This window comes from Cygnus atratus, chromosome 16, assembly GCF_013377495.2.
Source record: "Cygnus atratus isolate AKBS03 ecotype Queensland, Australia chromosome 16, CAtr_DNAZoo_HiC_assembly, whole genome shotgun sequence".
Taxonomy (NCBI): domain Eukaryota; kingdom Metazoa; phylum Chordata; class Aves; order Anseriformes; family Anatidae; genus Cygnus; species Cygnus atratus.
In genome coordinates this window covers 10305804-10320125 of record NC_066377.1, presented here as the reverse complement: position 1 = coordinate 10320125, position 14322 = coordinate 10305804, and the positions used below count along the sequence as shown (strand labels likewise).

The 14322-nt window shown below is 48.4% G+C and overlaps 1 protein-coding gene across 3 annotated transcripts; it reads right to left on the bottom strand.

The window, feature by feature from the left end:
* Positions 1-106: 106 nt before the first annotated feature.
* TTPAL (alpha tocopherol transfer protein like) lies at positions 107-6105 on the bottom strand. 3 transcript variants are annotated; one of them, XM_035548441.2, is made up of 5 exons: positions 6041-6105; positions 4653-5105; positions 3752-3945; positions 1497-1607; positions 107-796 (listed from the first exon to the last, which is right to left on the bottom strand). In XM_035548441.2, the coding sequence occupies exons 2-5, from the start codon at positions 5089-5091 to the stop codon at positions 521-523; spliced, it is 1020 nt and encodes a 339-aa protein (XP_035404334.1). In that variant the 5' UTR covers positions 5092-5105; positions 6041-6105; the 3' UTR covers positions 107-520. The 3 variants fall into 3 exon arrangements, with proteins under 3 accessions (XP_035404334.1, XP_050570015.1, XP_050570014.1); XM_050714058.1 differs by having other exon boundaries at positions 6027-6104; XM_050714057.1 differs by lacking the exon at positions 6041-6105 and adding an exon at positions 5882-6029.
* Between the last annotated feature and the right edge of the window lie 8217 nt (positions 6106-14322).

The window sequence follows — 14322 nt, the reverse complement described above, 5'->3', positions numbered from 1 at the left end:
ACACTCTGAACCAAGAGATAGGGGACAGGCCAAGTTAGACTCTTACTGTTTTAAGCAATCTCTGCTGACAGAACTACATTTCACAGGGTTCAAAAGCAAATAGCAATTGTTTTTTTTTGGATTATTGTGTGTTTTTAGAAGGGGAAGGGAATGGACAGTCACAAAGCTAGCATATGGTTGTTGTCAATTTTAGTGGGCGGGGAGACGAAACTATCAAGCTTACCATCCTGCATTTTTGTCTTTATCATGAGAAGCAACAGGCAAGTTTGCATCGTCCACAGAGGTTAATGAACTTTAGGTATTCTATGTAACTCGGCAATTATGTGCTCTTTGCCTTTTTCCTCTGTGAATTCTGCCCTGCCCCCATTGTGCCCTCTTCAGCTTGCTTTGGTTCTATAGTGTAAAGTGCCTCAGCAGTCTGTTCCTAAACTGCGGGTTTAGGAGTAAGGCAGAGTTCACAACATCACCTATCAGAACAGAAGAGGTCTTAACTGCTGGAAAGGTTCCCTTCACTGATTTGTTAATAACAGTAGTAGAGCTGAGGTTTCATGCCTCGCAGGGAATCATCACATTGTTTTTCATCAGCATCCCCACTCACTAGCATGTCTTGGGGAGAGCTGTCACATGGGAGTACCAGCTGTGAGAAATCATGCAGAAAATCCTCTTCAGAGGCCAGCAGCAGCTCATTCCATGCTGATATATCCAGCTTCCCTGAAGTACCACCGTATTCTTCAGGCAGGATCACTGGAGGAATGTTTTGATGAAGGGAATTCAGATCACAGCCATGAAGAAAAAACTAGAGAGGAAAGACAAAAATAGCTTTAATAGTGTGTATCAAACAGTGCAGCATATTACTAGCCAGCTAAAGAGGTTATTTTGAATTAAAGAGCAAATTTTGGAATTGATGCCGTTACGTGTAAGTGCCAGCATACAACCTCGGGCAGGTGCTGTTGGATGCGCTAGTGAGAGAAGTCTTGAGATTAGCCAAGTCTAGTGCAGCTTAAATCCCAGCAAGAAAGACTTGAGATTTGCTAGCCTCTGCAGAAATTCTAGATTCAGCTTATCCCCGAGCCCGTTCATGGCACTCTTAAGTACTTACCCTTGTGGAAAAGGGCATCATTCTTTGCAACTACATCCAGTCCTACGGTGCAAGAAAAACCAAGGAAAGGACAGCGCTGTTTCCTGTGATACCACCTTATAAGCACACCCTGTTACTTGCCAAGACAGCCCAACCCCAGGGGTGGAATCAATGTCATGATTATATAGCATATGCATTAAATATCCATATTAATGTTATGCCAGTATTTAAACTCCTCAAAGCTTCTTTCTCTTGAAGAATTTTCCTAACAGGATTTTTTTTTAAAGATTAAAGCAGAAAGGACCGGTTAGATCAGGTAAGCGGCACCAAGATTTTTCTAGCTGTGAGATTTTTAAACAGATATAAGCAAGGAACTTAAAAACACCAGCATTAATGTTAAAATGATGCAGATCCTTACCCGGTTTGCTATCTTTTCCTTCAGAAAAGGCTTGATGATTGCAAAAATGCCTTTGAATATACGAGGTTCATTTATTATGTTAACAGCTTTTATTCGAATGGGAAATCCATCCTGAAGGGTAAAGAAGATTTTTATAATGCAGTTTAAAAACATCTGCCATTTTCCTCTTATTAAAATCTCCCAAGACTGACCGCCTGCACAACCCACTGGCTCCCAAACTTCATCTGAGATACCAACATAAGCCGGTAAGGTAACAAAAATGCACCTTCTAACGGGGAGCAGTACGAGGGCTGTGGGCATAAAAATAAAGGCGAGACACAAGAAACATTGGGAAACACTGCTGCCACTAAGTCTTCCTTTCTTACGTTGTTTCTCTCCCTGAAGAAAGATGCTGAGTGAGGTACTAGTGACTCTGCTTAGTCACAGGCACTGTCCTTTGGGTATTCCCAACCCTGATGAGGATGCAGAGTTACAACGTGATTTACTATGAGCACTGGCACAGGCTGTGGGTGCCCCATCCCTGGAAGTGTTTAAGGCCAGGCTGGATGGGGCTTTGGGCGACTTGGTCTAGTGGGAGGTGTCCCTGCCCATGGCAGGGGGTGGAATTAGGTGGTCTTTAAGGTCCCTTCCAACCCAACCTGTTCTGTGACCCTATGTTCCTAGCTTCTGAGGAGTGAGTGCACTATGCTGGGAGCCCAGCACGGGTTGCTTGTGTGTGTCCAGCTATGACATCTGGGTACCAAGCACATCTAAAACATACTTTTATACGAGGAGGAAATCTTCTAGCCCTATTTTTCTGCCATTTCAACTGTTCCGTCATGCTAACTGCAAAATACAAACAGGCTCTGCCACTACGGCTTCTTCTTTCCCTGCCCTTTCATGCAGTCAGGCAGGACTGACAACCAGATCTGCTGCCAGCAGGGCACACAGCGCCTCCTGTACAGCCCACGGTCTAAAACAGTTAGTTACGAGTTGTGTACTGAGGGATTAATTTCCATAAAGCTCTCCAAGCCAAAAGCTCATAATCAGCTATTAGGGTCTCATGTGCCTCAGAGAAGTTTCTTTCCCTTATGATCAGCTCAACCTATACAAAAAAAGCAGTCCATCTTTTGGCTGAAAAGGAGATACATGCACTGTGGGAGTATTTTTCTCCTTATGAAGGTCAGAGAATTGGCTCCTCCTTCAGGAGATGCAGTTCAGCAAGGTTGATGCAACATGTTTATATGTTACCCATACCTTATGCCCTTTACCTTCTTTGTTTTGTTAATAGCTTCCACTGACAGTAGCAGACAGCCATCGCTGTATTTGTGCAAATTAAATATGGGCTCAGACAGTTCAATGACATTTAGATCATAATTTTAAGGATTATGTGACTTCTTATACAGACATTCATAAACTCACTAGTCTCGTCTCCACAAACTCTCCTGATTGCCCTTATCCTTCATTATCCCTCCACTGACACAGCAAAAAATAGAACCAGCTCAGACCAGAAAGTAACGAGGAAACAAATCCATTCAAGAGAAATTTTCTTCATCTTACTCCTTCATATAGCAGGGTAGAACATCAGCTAAACTCACGAGAACTTCCTGCCACTTTGAGCAGGTTATGCCTTCACCTTCCTATGTTCTACAGCTCCGCTTGCTTATATCTTTGCTCTAACTTGCTCGTCGTCATTTTCCTTCCAAATGTGTAGTCTGAGATCCTTTTTATTGCTGTCTCTTGCTGACCCCTGTGCTGAAGAACTCTTTCTTTCAGGAGCTGGATGGAAATCCTCCTCAAATCACACTCATTCAAGAATCCTCTCTGCAAAATTTTTGCAGCAGGACTTGAACTTACACTTGCCCAGCAGTCAGCGAGTGACATGTTCCATCCACGGTGGCTGACAGAAACATGTTTAGGTAGGAACCATTTAAATAACAAGAGACATTCCTTAGCATTCAGGCAACGTGAAGTCCTCTGCCTAACTGTAATTCATTGCTCCGTTCCTCATCACTAGCTAGCAGAACTGGCCTTTTCTGTTCCAACTCAAAGTTTGCATTTCTAATGCAAATTTAATTTTAGGGAAGCACGAGTCAAAACAGGACAAGCAAGTTAAGTTGGCAAGGATCTGAGAAACTGGTTGGACAGGGACATGTTCTAACTCTTCTAGTAAAAGCCAAGTTGCTTAAGTTTCTGGTGACATAGTCAAGAACTCTAGACACAGAAGCAGTCATTTACAATGCACAAGCTTATTTTCCCACCAGTTCTGGTCTTACCTGAAGAATTCCAATCACTTTTTTGGCTACAAAAGGACCAAAATGAGACGCCTTAGATAAGCTGACTCCTTTGTAGTCTGCCAGGATTACAATTCCATTCACCTGGGTCTCTTCGGACTGAATGAGTTTTTCTAACGTTAAGTATATGGCACGAATGTTCTCAGTAATCGGATAATTACTGGGTGTCCATCTGTCTGAGGTTACAAGACATGGATGGTAAGTCGGAAAGTAAAGATAAGCTAACAATACACATTCTAAAAACTGATTTTCTATTTTACTGGACTCTTAAAAGTTAGTCTTTAATAGCCACAGTCCTAGTTCAGAGCAGCCTTTCTTAAGCAAAGAGATAAATGGCAACTCGTGTTTACTTCAAGGAGTAAAGGCAATGGTTTTAAGAACCCCATTCTCCACCCAGCACAGCTTATTAGAAGCAGCTTCAGCTCAGAAAGAAAGCAGGTAAATGGAAAAGAGGAGGATGAATGAAGACAAATTTACAGCAAGCCTGGCAGCACCAAAAGCACGTTGAAGCCTCTGCTTATTTGTACTGGAGTCAAAGCCACAGGCTCCTCTCTCCACTCATTGTAAAAGCAAATAATAAGCCAGCAGCCCTGCTTCAATTTGAGTTACTACACATTTTTTCGTGAATCGCCTAATGTTTCATCAGCCCACCTCACTGCATTTTGGTTTTTACTCAACTGCAGTTATTGTTGAAACAGGAAAAGGAACTGGTATAACGTTGGCTAATGACAGAGGTGTCCCTTTGCAAGTTAGCTGTTCAAGTTTCAGAGAGAACCCACGTACTCTGTGAAAGTAACCAGTGTTCACAGAAGAGCAGGAAACAGATTTTTGGCCCAGAAACACCTTGAAGATGGAGAACAAAGATATTCATGCATTTCAGTACCTGGACGGATGCAGACGATGTGGCGTCCCTCTGGGTCCAGACGAGGCAGCACAGTGACAAAACCAGACTCTAGGACAGGCTTTATTGCGGACGGCTTCAAATTGTTGAAGACCTCGGGCCAGCTCCTCCGACAGGTGTGGTAGTTCACCAGAAGCTGAAGCGCTCGGTCGTAATCGAATTTCCTGGCTCTGAGGAATCTTAGCAAAAAAGCATCGTCCAGGCACGTCCCAAGGGAGGGATAGTCTTTGCACACCATATCTCGGAGTGCCTGCACGTCGCGGAGCCTCCATTCAGGTTTCTCTTGGAGCTCTTCACGGGCTTTGGTAATGAGATCAGGAGACAGCGAGCAAACATACTTGGGCCGATCCGGCAAGAATTCATTGTCGGATGGAGACCCTGCTGATGGACTTGTCCTTGTGCAGTCGCTGTCTCCTGACATGATGTGGCAGGAATCTGTCAAAAAACAAGCTTACAAGTGACAAACAGTCCCATGGACTAGTATTCAATATTTACATACTTCTTATATCCCGCATCCCTCCATTTCCCTGCCAAAGAGTCAATCCTTGCAAGAACCAGCACTACCGCCAGAACAGCCCAGACATTCTAATTCTCTTCCTGGGATTAGGAAGTGCAGGTTCTCTAATCTCTTTATGCTGCATAGCAGGTATAAAACAACCTAGCCAAATCCAAAAAGAATTAATACAAGAACTATGCAGCTCCACTGCAAAACACAGAATTTAATTTGCCTTAACGTGTATTTCCTACATCCAACTGGAAACTGAAGCAAAGCGAACATGTCCTGGTTAGGCAGGATTGCTGGATTCTGTGAGAAAAACCTGTCAAATTACACTCTTCTGAGAAGCTCTCCCAGGCAGACCCAGCCAGGACATTGTATGAGCTTCTCCGGCAAAACCCCACATCGGTTGGGCATCCACCCACAGGACCGAGCGGCACAGCAGCACCCCAAGAGCACACAGTTCGGGGCACAGGTTCGGCCTGCAGCGGACAGGCGAGGGAACCGCTCGCGGGTGTCACGCACCGCCGCGGGGACACCGAGGCAGGCCGCTGCTCATCCTCACTTCGGTTCCCAAACCCAGCAGCGAGCTGCGTGCCAAACAGCAAGGCCAGGAGCCCGGCCTGCCTCCCGCAGCCTCACCTGGGGCCGGGAGGGGACAACAAGAGGGGACAACAAGCCGCGTTCCCCCCACCCCCGAGCTGCTCCTGCTCACAGCACTGCGACACGGGGACCGGCCGCGGGGCTGCCAGCCTCCAGCCTCCCCGGGGAGGACCGGGCCTCCGCTGCCCGCGACGGCTGCTCCTGCGGCCCCTCCCTCCACGCCTCCATCCCTCCATCCCTCTCGGCCCCAAACCCACCGGCCCGGCCGTACCGGAGCGGCCCCGCTCGGCAGCGCCGTCTCCAGGCAGCGGCGCCCCGGAACCAAAGCGGCCGCCAGGAAGCGCCGTGCCCGGCCCGGCCCCGCTCGGAGCCCGGAGAGCCGGGAGCGGGCCCCCCCGTGTGGCCGCGGGGATGGGAGCGGGGCCGGGCGGGCTCCTGTGTAGGGTCAGGGAGCCGCAGGAGGGCTGAGGTGGGAAGGGGCCTCCAGGGATCTTCTGGTCCGGCCCCTGCCCCAGCAGGGTCACCCAGAGCGTGTCAGACGGGGCCGCATCCCGTCAGGTTTTGAGCGTCTCCAGAGGAGGAGGCTCCACAACCCCTCTGGGCAGACCTGTTCCAGTGCTCTGTCACCCAAACTGTAAAGTTCTTCCTAACATGGTGATGAAACCTCCTGGGGTTCAATTTATACCCATTACCCCGTGTCCTATCACAGAGAAGAGTTTGACCCCATCCTCTTTACATGGTCCCCTCGGGTATTTATAGAGGTTGGTGAGATCCCCTCTCACTCTCCTCTAGGCTAAACAGGCCCAGCTTGTTTAGTATTTCCTCATAAAACAGGTGCTCCATTCCCTTAATCATCTTTGTGGCTCTACACAGGACCCTCTCTAGAAGCTCTCCATGCCTCCTGTACCGGGGAGCCCAGAACTGCACACCATGTTCCAGCTGTGGCCCCACCAGAGCTGCGTAGAGGGGAGGATCACCTCTCACCTCTCAACCTGCTGTCCGTTCCCCCCTGCAGCAGCCATTGCTCGCGAGGGGCTGGGGGGGTCCCGCAGCAGTGTCCAGGCAAGTGGAGCCAGCTCCCAGGGTGGGGAACTGGGCCAAAATGGGGATTTTAGTGTGGACAGAGGGAGATAGCACTAACGGAGATCTGGCTTTGTGTTTTGAGAGGGCAGAAAACCTAGGAGTGCAGACTGCGGGGCATGAAATGTGGTGTACTACTACTAATGGCCCCACCCCAGTCTTGCTGCATTAAAAAGGGTCCAGCAGGGAGGGCTAGTGAGGGTGTAGGGAAAGAAGGGCTCGCGTTTAGCTCCACTGATCCATGGACAGAGTGAGATGGCGTTAGGGGCTCAGCACACACTGGGCTCTGTGCCCCACCTGGAGGGTCCCTGGGGGGCAGTGGGCGCTGCTCCTGGCTTGGGCTGCAGCCTGTGCTTGCAGCCAGGAGAGGGAGTCGAGGATAGTTGGACAAAGAGTGGGAATCCCAGGAGCCCTCAGTGGGAAGCCAGGCCTTTCATAGCACCTGAGATTCCGCCCTGATTTACTCCTCTTCGAGGATTCACCCTTCCAAAACTGAAAAGATTGCAATGACACCGTGCCAGGCAAGAGATACACCAATGTGTCAGCAAATTTAATATGCTGCAGGTGTTTACCTGCAGGGAGGCATTTCAAGGGAAGGGAAATACACTGATTTGACCCAATGCCAGTGTTCCAGTCCAGTGCTATTTTGGGTCCAGCCAGCTCAGAGCTGGGTGCAGCTGGGCAAGCTGGTGCCCCATGCTGGGATGCTCTCTGTGAATTAAGCATGCTTGTGATGTTATTTTGTGCCCTTTTCAGTAGATCAGGGAATAAATGAGGTTGTGAAGGGACTTTGGGAGAACAAGAGGCCTTACATTGCCCCTCTTTACATTCTTACAGCTGCTGGGTACAGAGCCCTGAAGCACAAGGAGAAAAGCAGACAGTCAGGATGTGGAGGCCCAGGGCAGAGGTGAGAGCCTGAAGCTGGCAGCTGAATTTTGGAGGGAACTGTCTCTGAGCAGGTAAAATCCCTCTGGAAGGAGGGAGAAGGAGCGTGTTTGGAAGGCAGGTCTGTGGCATCACAGCTGAAGGAGATTCTCAGGTGCATTTGATCCCAGCTAACTGCTGAAATTAGCAGGAGGTAAAGCTGATCTGAGAAAAGGCTTAAGAACACCAAAGGGGTAGGAAATGCTGGAGTTGTGATCATGAATTTGTGCTACAAGGTGTGGAATTTGGTTGGAATTTGTACCAGTGAGGCTGGTTTAGCAGGGAGAAAGTACCAGACCTAACTGTTTACAGCTGCTGCAACAGGGTGTTGGGACCAAGCAGGGATGATTGGTGATACTAAAGGGTACTAAAATAAGAGCAGGAGCTTTAGGTTAATAAAGGAGAATAAGGAAGGAAAGTAGAAATGAGAATGCTGTGTAATGAAGAAGAACTAGAAATGAAACATAATTTGGGGGTGGTCCTCAAATGAAGTAACTGTCTGGCTCTGATTTTCCTTATGTGGAGAATGTTGAACTCAAGGGTGGTGGTGAATCGAAGTGAAGGTTTCAAGCTCAGAGCCAAGTTACAGGGGGACTGTTAAAGTGCTGGCATGTGAAATCATAGAAACAGTAGCAAGAGTTTCTGTAATTTACTCTAAGTGGTGTGGCATCCTGTGACTAGAAACCAGTAAAGGCAAAACATGCCTATAAGGAAGTAAAGCCAAAAAAATGGAAACAAACACTGATAGTCCTCCCCTAGTTGGAGAGTTTTGTCCTTACCTGTGGCTGCAGGAGGGAGGAGGACATACTGCATCACACGTGTGCAAACCTCCCCAGCTGAGAGGGGATGAGCTCTACTTGCTCTACTACTTCATCAGCCCCAAATCTACCATATTTTGCATGAGTTTCAGTCAGGAGTTGTGTTGCCTGACCTTGGAGCCACACCTGGACCCCATGGGGAATCCAGCCTTTCTCGTGTTCCTCTCTCCTATCACTTGTGGTTCATACCTTTCTCAGCTCTGCTGCTCCTGGGTGCTCCCACACCCTGCCGTTGTGTTATAAATGTATGGCTGTTGGTGTTGGTTGATATTTAATGAAGCCCATGTAATACTCTTCACTCATTTACTTATCCAAACTGTCTTAATACCCAGCCTGGGAAAGTTATCTTGGCTTCTTCAAGCTTTTCCACCATTAGCAATAAACATTTTACAGTCTTGGCAAGCTAAGGCTGAGAAGAGAGCTTGACTTCAAACAGCACTGCTAGCAGAGAAGGCTTTAAACTGATATTAAATCGCTAAACTGTGCAAACATAACAGTCCTGTAATAAAGATAATCTCTGTACAGTTCAGGCCAAGAGGGGCTCTGGCCCTCGGGGTGCAGGTGGGACCTCGGCGCCCCGTGAATTACACAAACCTTTTGGGCACCACAAGAGAGAGCCAGCAGTCCGTGACACTGGGTGAGGCCTGCCCACGTGTGGGGCCGTGTTGTATCCCAGGCCTGAGTTTCTGCTATTGCAGCAGTGCAGGAGGGTGAAAAGGAGCATTGGGGAATGGCAGCTGCTATTTATCCACTGAGCAGGGCCATGCCAGGTTGGTGCAAGCCTGCTCCGGACACGGTAGCTGGCCCGTGGTGTGCTCGGCTGTGATAAAATCCGACAGCTATTTCCCCGTGCTTATAGGCCCAATGAGGGTGAAGTGAAAATATGCCCTAAATTACCATAAACATTCATGGTCTCAAAGCCTGGAGAACTCCTCCAAGCCAGTCTTCCATGCCTGCTCTTGCCCTGTGTGTCTCGATGTGAGAAGGGGATCTCAACTTTGGTTCTGAGAAGTAAGCATCCCTCTGCAGAGCTCTGCCCCTGCTCTGCACGTGTGGCGGGCCAGAGCCACATGCAAAGCTATGAAAACAGTCAGTAATATGCAAACACATTCAAATCTGTCACATCTGCCGTGGAAGCAGCTGTATGCAGGCGGAGACCCCCTCCCAGCCACGTAAAGTCATGCTAACATGCAGCCAGGTCACAGTGTGACAGAAACAGCCGTACCCATCCCAGGGCCTGAGAAAAGACTTCTTTCCTCCTTGGCTTTACTAGCTTCAAGACTAACGATGTTTTCACAAAAGCTTGGTGAGGAATGTGCTTGGCAGGGCCTCCGACTGTTTTAAATATTACGGGATTTCTGTAGTTTTATTTATTCTGAACAGACCGTGTTTTCTCAGCCTTCCATCACGCTTCCCAGTGTCTTTGCACAGCGGAAGGAAAGCAGCTGGCTCTGTGGTGGGATGGGTCCCTGCCAGGATCAGCCCTTGCTGGGTGCTGTGGATGTGCTGCTCGGGGACACATGTGTCCTGCCAGCACCTCTGTGGCGATGGCGCAGTGCTGCCGGGTGTGTTAGAGCAGCACGAGCACTCGGTTTTGCTCCTCCAAAAGCCAGCCTGTAAATGGTGAGGGCAGGATGAAAGAAACGCTGCTACTCCCTGGTTTGGACTGGGTGCTTTGCTCTTGGGATTTTCAACCTGGTACCCGTCATAAGCCCTTATTTCAGTGGGAAGGAACGAAGCGGTTTGTGTAGCCTGTATCTTCTGTGAGTAACCACCTGTAGCAGGGGTGGCCCCAGGCCTCTGAAAGATGATGAAGCAGTAAGCCTGGCATCACTCCAGGCCCAAAACTAGAGTAAGCCTTGGAAATACAGTTCCCAAACCACCTTCCTTCCCAAGACAGTTACACCAAGAGCTCTTCACCTCCAGGGCCTTAGCGGGGAGCACGCTGGTGACCGCAGCAGCCTCTTCTCTCCTACACAGGGCACCGAACTGCAGGAAGTGACTGCCGTCGTGTTTGTGCCGAGCTCCCCTGCTCACTCCGCACGTAATGAAGCTGACAGTATATTGCCATCTTTATTGGCCCAGCTGGCAATTTTTCAGGTGCTAGGTGTGTTTATGACTGTCAGGGTCACACCTGAATTAGGAATGGGGAGAGGGGTTTTAAACGTACCCACACCTTACCCTTCCCTCTCCAGTCTCTCAGAGTGGAAGGGGATTGTGCAGTGCACAGCCTGAATTCCCAAACTGGTTGGTGTTTTTTGCACTCAGCCTTGAAGGAACCGGACAGCCTGGCACTCAGAATTGCCTGGCTCAGCAGTGCCACGTTGCTGAGCTGTCCCAGCTGCCTCTTGTTTTTCATGACTATCTGTGCCTCTGTGCGCACTTGCAAGCTTAATAGCAGCAATAGTTGCTTTTGTCAGAGATGATATGCAGGCCATAAAGCTCATTTGCCATTTTTTTTTGTTTGTTTGTTTCTTTCCTCTGAGATATGAAAGCTGTGGAAAAGGCTCCAAAGCCTGTTGGCGATTTCAGATGAGGGTTATGTAAGGAATATGAAAAGAATGCATTTCTTAGTGGCCAAAGTACCTAAAAATACCACTTTTGCAGATCTTTGCTTGAACATCATGAAAATGTCTTGCAGCTGGAGATGCTAATCTCTGGGATAATGTGCTCAGTTTAGGTAGCAAGCACAGAAGAGAACAGTAAAAGGCTCTCTTGTCTAAAAACAATGTAAGGAAGTTGTCTTAAAAGTCAATACTAGTTGTCCTTACAGAAGCCATCCCCTGTGTCATGGGACATTGCCTGCAGGCTCCAGGGAGCCCAGGAGGATAAAACATAGCCCATGCATGACACGACCAGTGTCTCAGTGTGATTCCAGGCTGGAGTGACTGAAGAGGTGAGGGCTGTGACTGAGGATGCCGCTTAAGGACAAGGTTGTCTCTGGGGCTGGTTGTGGGTTTTTTTCCAAGTGAGCTGAATCCAGCAATGAGAAAACTCTTGTAGGGACTGCACTGATTTAAGATTAACCAGGTAAAGGGCAACCTTGATAGAACAGTTCACGGGAAGGAATCCAGGAGAATTTATTGCTTCAAAGATTTGATATTGCATATGCAGAGCTATTAGGGCATATATGCAGGAGAAACCAACTGTGGGTCACAGGGTTGCTGTGGCAGACAGAGCAGTCCTGGTTTTTATTCCACATTAAAGGCAAGGAACTAACTCCTTTTCCTTTTCTTGACTAATCACTCAGCCACTGTGTTTGGGCTGATATAACGTGTCTAGCAATGGCATTGGGGTTCTGGATCATCAGCTAGGGAAGGGTGCGCAGGTGCTGGGGTGTGTTGTTCGAGGCCTGCCCTATTCTGGGCCCTTGGTGGCAGAGTGAAAGCAAACTCTAAGTGCTGTCTCCACACAGTCCTCAAACATAGCTGCATCTCATACCTGCTGACAGTTTTCTCCAACGTGACTGTCACTGGAAGGTCACTGGATGTGCAAGGAGGCTCGTGATGTAAGCAGCGGGCTGGAAAACCAGGCTGCCCCTCAAGCCCTCCTACCTGGGGTGGGACTGTCCTCCTCACTTCACATTAGGGGCAGGAGGTGGGGGGACATGAAGGGCATCTCCCGTGGGTCAGCGCTGAAAATGCTAGATGTTGTTCCTCCCCAGATACCGAATCCTTATAGCAATCTAGACCTCTCTCCTCTCTTCCTGTTATCTTGCCAGGAATGCTGCAGCTGAGAGCAGGCTCCCGTGATCAGAGCAGGTCATTAAGAGTCTTCTCTAATTGTCAGTGCATTTCTTCACCTTTACAACCGGTGACAAGCTGACTTTCACTTTATTGTCTTATTGTGCCCTATTGGCTCACTCTGCCTTTGACTGCACCTGCTGTCGGCTGTAGGTTGGCTGTGTGTGAACCAAAGCAGAATCATCGGCCCAAAGTGCTCAGAAATGTCCCTTAAAATACGAGAGGGACTTAGAAATGAATGGGTTCAAAATGCTGATAACATATTTTAGCTTCCATTGCTTGGCACTCAGAGTGTGGTTAATTGAAATCTTTAAGCTCTTTGGAATCATGGAAGTAAATATTTATTCTTTGTTTTTTTTTTGTTTTTTTTTTTTTTTTTAATGAAAATTGGGGTTGTCATTCAACCTTATGATTCCAGCATACATGGCTTCAAGGACAGACACCAGCTAACATTAGGCTCCCCATGAAATAGTGACAGCTGGCAGTGGCATCAAACACTTGTTTTTTAGTTTTTTCCTCAATACGCATATGCTTTGTGCTCAGACCAACAGGGAGGTGAGCTCCTGAATTTAGAATAAATCTTCCCAGAAGAAAGAAATCCATCTGTCTGGGAAAAGTTAGAAAATATTTTGGCATTTATTTCTTTTTTTTTTTTAATGAATACAAACTCTGGTGAAGAAATATTCCTCTGTTTCCATTGGAAGGCAGTAACCAGCAAAAATTAATGTACAGTATCGAGGAATGCTCGGTGCAAATGGACCACAATGATTCCCCACAGAGTATCTCTACATACGGGAAAAAAGGTTGCTGCAGCTGGAAAAGACAGCCTGGTTATTACTTTTTTTTTTTTTTTTTGCATTTAATCTCCCAATTATAAATAATCAATGTGATTTACAAAATAATTTACAGAAAATGATTGGATTCATCATTGCAATAAATTACTCGGTATAATGCCACCAGCTCTGAGAGACGATACAACACTTCTGACGCCGTCGGCGCGAGGCGAGGTGTTTCATGTTTGCGCTGGCGATCACGGGACAGATCTGCAGCTTCTCTGGTTTGCTGGCTCAGATTCGTCCCCTCTGGGGACCTCTCCCAGGCCCCATTCTAGCTGCAATTCCACCAGCTTCATGTCCCCACAGGGCCAGGACCCACATCACCCCACAGGGCCAGGGCCTGCAGGAACGCGGTCTGTGGTTAGTTAGAGCTGCTGTTGCCCCAGTGCTAAACCAGGATCATTCTTCTTCCTGCTGGATTTTCCAGGGCACAGATGCTGTGCATCTGCTGTCGGCCTTCTCTGACGAAAAACATTCGTCCCGGGGTTTCTCGGCACCTCTGCTGTGCTGCTGCCAAAACTGAACCTGAGGAGAGGCCTGGAGGCCGTGCCCGCAGAGGCAACGGGAGGGCTCCTTGCCTGATTTCAGCTGTAAACCAAAGGTCAAACCTGCGTGGTTTCGGTCCTGGCAGGCCTCAGAGAGCAAAAGAAATAGGCAGGCACAGGGAAACGGGGGCTAGGGAAGGAGCAGTGCAGGCTGGGGCAGACCGAGGGGCTCTGGTGAGACGGCCGTTCCCTGACCTCTGTCGGTCTTTGCTGCAGGACTCGAAGCACTATGTTTTGAGGCTCTGCTCTCAAACCCGCTGAGGTCTGGAGGAGCCATAATGAGTTCTTATCGCATTGTGAAGCCCTATAAATCTGTTATCAGCCACTCACTCTAAGCGGAGGGAGTGTCACTGAACTGGACACGTAGATCATATGGCATGTCTTAGCGTTAAAGCTAAGGGTCTGAGCTGAACTCCTGGGTTACAACACTCCCGGTATTTTGGCAGCCCAAGACCTTGGTCCTATCTCTGAGGCCCAGGCTCTTCTCACCCTCACAGCCTGTGCTGAGGTGGCCCCATCCTATGAATCCCCTGAATCCCACAGTCCCCTAACTTCCCAGGCTGGGTGGCAAGGAGGCAGCGGTGTAAAGGAATGATCTGGCTGCCTC

Coding starts and splice junctions, on each gene's coding strand:
- TTPAL (XM_050714057.1), bottom strand. CDS start 6,005: ATGGAGGGATGGAGGCGTGGAGGGAGGGGCCGCAGGAGCAGCCGTCGC. Junction 1,608..3,751: donor AAGTGATTGGAATTCTTCAG/GTAAGACCAGAA, acceptor TTTACCCTTCAG/GATGGATTTCCCATTCGAAT. Junction 797..1,496: donor AGGAAAAGATAGCAAACCGG/GTAAGGATCTGC, acceptor TTTCCTCTCTAG/TTTTTTCTTCATGGCTGTGA.